The sequence below is a fragment of the Centruroides vittatus genome, unplaced genomic scaffold (genome assembly GCF_030686945.1).
Source record: "Centruroides vittatus isolate TY-2023 unplaced genomic scaffold, ASM3068694v2 contig_975, whole genome shotgun sequence".
NCBI lineage: Eukaryota > Metazoa > Arthropoda > Arachnida > Scorpiones > Buthidae > Centruroides > Centruroides vittatus.
In genome coordinates, this window is record NW_027122648.1 from 2,304,159 (window position 1) to 2,310,162 (window position 6,004).

A 6,004-nucleotide genomic window follows, 5' to 3' on the forward strand; every position below is an offset into this window, starting at 1 on the left:
TGTTCCTTTTCTTCGTTTTAATGTCCAGCATCCTCGAAAAGGATTGCTCGCAAAGATATGTTGTCACAAACGGTATCAAAATCTCCAGAGCTTTCTTCGCAATAACAGAGTACGTTACTATTTGGTGGCACCAAAACGATGAGAGCGTTGTTGTTTTGAAGAGTTGCTGTTGAACCTGGCTCTGCTGAATTTCAATTATTTCATCCAGGTATGTATCATTGACATCTGTTTTCTCAACATCAAACGTAAACGGCTGCCTCACCCATGCTGGATAACTCTCTTGAAGGGAAGTACCCTTCAAGAGACTTTGCAAGCTCGTCTAAGTGCATGGAAATTGCGTGCTTCAGTTCCCCCGATACAGAAATATCTCTGATTCCAGGCACATCATAATTCTTATTTACACATTCGTCTAGCAGGATAAAGTTTGCAAAGTTACCGTTTTCTATTCGTCGTTTTCACAACGGTAGCTTTTTTTGAAACGCCTTCAGAGCTTCTTCCGCTTCGATGATGTTGACACCACCGCCCTGCATCTGTTGATTCAGATGATTGAGAGCTGCAAAGATATCAGCCATGTACGCAAGCATGAGAATAAATTCAGAATTTTTGAAGCAATCTGCATGACCATGTTGGTGCTCTTGCAAAAACAGGGCTAATTCCTCACGTAGGGCAAAAACACGATTCAGAACCTGTCCCCGGGATAACCACCAAACGTTTGAATGGTACAGAAGTACCTCGAATTCAGACCCCATTTCTTTACACAACTCCTTGAAGATGCGGTGCCTCAGAGCGATATTTCGCACATAGTTCACGCATTCCACTACAATTTTTAAGACTTCTGCCAGTTTTGGAGGCATGGTTTTTGTTGCCAACGCATGCCTGTGTAGAATACAATGTGTAACAACGATGTGTGGTGCATCGGCTTTCACTAGCGCACCAAAACCAGACTTTCTTCCCAGCATGGCTGGAGCTCCGTCCGAACAAACTGCAGAAACCATATCCCACGAAAGATTATTTTTTTTGAAGAAGTCATCCACAAGTTTCTTTACATCGGCTGCCTTAGTTGTTGTTGTAAGAGACTTACATAATAAAAAAATCTTCCTTTATAACGTCGTCTTTCACATAGCGCACAAATACTACAAGCTGACTTAGACTGGAAACGTCTGTAGTTTCGTTGAGTTGAAGGCTGAATTTTGCCGGGCTTGAAATCAGATTTGCAACTACTTGGGCCAAGATATCTTTGCTCATGTCGTCTATTCTGTCACTGATGGTGTCATTTGAAAGAGGAATTTGGAATAACTTAACTTCAGCCGCTTTTCCCAGCATGATATTCGCCATCTTCAACACGGCTGGTTTTATGAGTTTTTTACCAATATTGTGTGGTTTGTCCTGCTTTACGATAAGGTAAGCGACTTCGTACGATGCTGTAAGGATCGGTTTATCGATGGGTACAAAGCCGAGGACAGGCAGACTACCCTTTTCATCAAATCTGGCCCTCTTCACCTTGAATTCAGCGAGTGTTGTATTTTTGTAATTTCCATGCAGATTAAAGAAGTGTTCTCTTAGTTTTGCCGGTGCTAGACTAGAATTGCTCAACTTGGCATTGCAAATCATGCAACAAGGACACTGACTCCCATCACGTTCCGTTATACATGTGAATCGATATTGTACATATTCGACCGACCACTTTCTTTTTTTGCTCGACATAGTATGAAGGGATTAAAATATTAAAAAAGAAATCACACGACGTACAATCACGACAGTCACAATTCGAATACTGGGCGCACCAAATTTTCTGCAGCATAGAAAGGCCAAGCGATGTTGCGTGATCACCCGCAGCCAATGATAGCCGAGTGGGGCGTGTCATCACGAACGTATGAGTCGGGTGTGTGCTTGACCGTCTTGCAGGTCGTTTATACGTGTATTCGATTGGGACCTCTTCACTTCGTTTCAGTTAGAGAGTAAGAGAAGTTAGTTTCCCAATAGAATACACGTTATGTAGCATTAGTTTTCAAAACCAATACGGTTTCTACGTCATGATGACATCAGGTGGTTGACCTCCGCCGAACCCCTGAGACTGACTCGCCGAACCCCAGGGGTTCAGTCGAACCCAGGTTAAGAACCACTGCTCTAGCAACTGTACGTAATGTCTTAACTATTTGTATGTATTTTCCTGAAAAGAAGCTATAAAACATCGGACAGAATTGACGTTGAAAATTGATTTGAGAGATATGCTTTACTGTAAATGTGCCTAATGATCAGCTGAAATTAATATTTGTTGATGAATGTGGTTTCAATCTTTATCTTTGATGAAACAATGGTTACAGTAGGAAAGAGCAAAGAAGATCGCAAACAGTTCCAGCCATAAAAAGAGAGACGGAACGTCACGTTTATTGCTGGTATAAATTTAGTTTTAATACAAATTTATCCAAGGACCAGCAAGATCTGTCTTTTAACGAGTCCGGATCATAGCAAATGTGATCTATAACTTACTTCAAATTTTAAAATTACTTATCCTGAATCGACCGTTGGCGGTCGTGAAACCACGGTGACCCATGTAAACTAACAAACCCGCCACAGTATGCATTTTGTAATTTCAAAATTGAAAACAACTGCGCAATTTGGTCCGTAGACTGCAGACTGCAATGATAGGATCTACATTAGATTAACGTTCGGCACCACCTAGATTTAATTCTGGGTCATCCAGAACAGTAGGCTAACGCCTTAAACACCTTGATAATTCTGCCAGGATATATATATTTATTTATTTAAATATATGAGCTTATATTGGATATATGATATATTTACCCAGGCCGACATTTGATGCTAGTCCGAAGCTGTGGCAAGCAAGTCTCGCTGACCAACGAGTTGTCCAAGTGTAGATTTTTGGTATGTATTCACGTATTTAACACCTCAATAGGAACCATTTTCCCATAGAAAATCCTCTCTGTAGGCATCCCCTTTTGGCAAATTGACCATGTGTTGCGTTGTCTTATTCCGTAAATCTAATACAATTCATCCATACTCTGTGCCGATCCAGAAATATTGAGAGATGCTCAAGCACTTTTTTAGTATTCTAACTACAACGGTGACAAAGCGTTGAGTCAACAATTTCATGCAGGATGGAGTGACTTCCCACATCGGAAGCTGCGTAGAGCAATCTCTTCGACATTTTAGCGATAACGAAATGATTAATCGTGTGTTTCTTATTGTCTGGTCACCTCGTTCTCTGAATCTTAATTTGTTAATAAGTTTTGAATGTGGGAACACTTAAAATGTTCGGTTTGTTTAGAACATGTTATAAATTTGGCAGTCTGCAAATGTGTCTTTAATATAAAATGTTTCGTACTTATAGAGCCAAAACTAGTAAGTTTGGTACTAATTATTTTTTATGGGAATATCTTCTTGATGTCTGAAATGTCACTAAGCCCCATTTGGTTGCATTTGGACTGCTAAATATTTTTCTGGACAGCGTTGAATAAGATGCTATAATTACAATACCAAATTTATTGGTAGTGTTTAAAAAAATGAAAGATTTACCAACGTTTACAGAATTAGAAAAAATATTTAAATTTTTTCTAAATCTTTGACGTAAGTTATACAACAAAATCCTAAAACAACAACAAACGTGTCTGTTGATCATTTTATAGCCATGCCATTATGTGCCTTCCTCATACCGACAAACTGTACCATGAGAGATTCTTCACGACATATTTTATTTCAATGGTTTCTCAATTTACATTCTTTAGTTTTATTTTAGTTAGTTTTTTTATTTTATAATAAAATAATATTTATTTATTTATTTAAATTATTTTTAAAATAATAATAATTTAAAGTCTAGACTATATATAAGTAAAAGATATAAATAATGTATATCAATGATGTTAATTTGCATACATTAAGTTAATTTATAACTTTTTTAAATTTTTAACGTTACTTTTAACAGAAAATATATCTTTATAAATTCTGGCAAACGCATTTATCTAAAAACAAAAAAAATTAATGGCGTTTTAGTATACTGCATAAATATATGTAGATAGCTTATATAAGTATAGAAATTTTAATAATGGATTACTTCTGATAATATTTTAAATTCAAGAAGCAATGTTTTTTTTATTTACATTGCTCGTTTTATTCTATAGGAATCGAAATTTAAAGTTATTGAAACTTGATATTTTAGTAATAATATTTTAAAAATTATTACATATAATCAATTTATTTTATGCTGGATTCGATCATTCTCAGCTTCTATACGTTTCACGATCTAATAAAACATATATACAACCTCAAAATATTTAGTTCTTTTTCTCTTTCAATATCCAAGGAACTATAAATTTAAATTATTTTGGTCAATTTTATAGATCAGTTAGATCTAGAGTAACCATCATTTTATTATAGAAGAATCGTCGATAGCTCTCCTGAGATCCATGCAGGTAAGGAATTTAAATGTATTTGATGGAGATACTGGATGAAAATCTGCAAGTTGTTAAATTGAATTGCTTATCCTTTACATTGTCTAACTTTAAGACCAACAATTCTTGTTTAAGAAATAGAAATTCCCTGTTGTCTTTCAGATAAGTACAATCTTTGTATTGCATTTTTAAAACTTTTTAGATCATGAATGAAATTTTAGAAATGTCATCATCGAGATGTTGACTCTAATTACTAAAAGTTTTCTTAAAATAATGTTATTAAATTATTATTTAAATTAATTCTTAATATTATAACACTATTTTTTTAAATTTTTAAGCATTGTTTATGAGATATGATGATCTTGATAACGTACTATAAATATGGTAGATTAGGAAGAACATTAAAGATTAAAGAAATTCAGGATTAGTGAAAAATAAATTTAATTTAAAATATTTCTCCACTAATTATAAAAATTCCTTTTCAATCTTTGTATTCTTCTTACAACAGAAATTTTAGCATTGTTTAATAAATATTTTGCTGCCCCGTATTTCAAAAATCTGTTTTATTTCTTAGCCAGATTTTCTTCTTACCAAGTTTCGGACTCGTTTGTTATAAGTTGTGTTAGTTTAAAGTATTTATATTAAACTTATTTTTTGGTTGATTAGTTTCTAAATATGTCTGTAAACCTTAATATCTTATCCTTTACTTTCATTGCAATTATTGATCGCTATACAATTTAATGTTCACAGAAAATCTTCTTAGTTCAAACGAATAGCTGAAGTACCTCACAATGTAACTTTTGCTAATCTTTTATTTTTTTATATTATTTTTTATATCTATTCCTTTTCTTTTCATCGTTCTTCAGAAATATCTTCAACTAAATAAAAGAACTGGCACAAACTAAAGAAACAATCACATTAAATTAGATAGAGAAGTTTCAAATAGATTTAAATACTTGAGGTCAGTCTTCACAATTCATTTTTCTAAACTAAACGTTCAAGTTTAGTAAAATAATCGAGTTTTGTAAACACAACTGAAGGTTAAAGTCTATAGTCGACTATTTCAAGTTATAACATCAATAACAACATACGGTACTGAAGAGAGACTTGGAATGAAAAGAAACGAGACTGTTAGCTTTCGAAATGAAATGCTTACAAGAAATAAACAGAAGTAGTTACATAAAGAGTAAGATAATAGGAGAAATAAAAAAATATAATGACATGATTTAGACAGATTACATACTGGATAAATGCTTATTAACTTATGATAAGAATGTGGAATAGTCTGTCAATCACGATGTCAATTACGTTTTAAAAATTATTTGCAGTTTATACTCTATGACGAAAAACTGTTAAGAAGCAAGATTTTAATCAAAAAATATTGATTAATCAATAGAAAAAAAATTGTTTTCATTACAAGATGTGATAATTTCATTTACATTAATCATTGTTTATATTATTCGAATATTCTTGATTATTCCGATTCCGAATAATTCTGGATGGATTCTATTCTTCTAATTTTCAAATAATATTTTTAATAATCTGCAAAATGAAAGAATTATACTACATTTTTATAAATCTACAAAAGATGGTAC

The 6,004-nt window shown here is 33.4% G+C and overlaps 2 protein-coding genes across 2 annotated transcripts; both read right to left on the minus strand.

The window, feature by feature from the left end:
• Positions 1-455: 455 nt before the first annotated feature.
• Positions 456-995, minus strand: LOC136985664 (protein FAM200C-like). Its single transcript, XM_067282987.1, has one exon. The coding sequence runs from the start codon at positions 993-995 to the stop codon at positions 456-458; it is 540 nt and encodes a 179-aa protein (XP_067139088.1).
• An 82-nt stretch (positions 996-1,077) lies between these two features.
• Positions 1,078-1,704, minus strand: LOC136985665 (protein FAM200C-like). The gene has a single exon (XM_067282988.1). It carries the CDS (start codon positions 1,702-1,704, stop codon positions 1,078-1,080), a length of 627 nt encoding a protein of 208 aa, XP_067139089.1.
• Between the last annotated feature and the right edge of the window lie 4,300 nt (positions 1,705-6,004).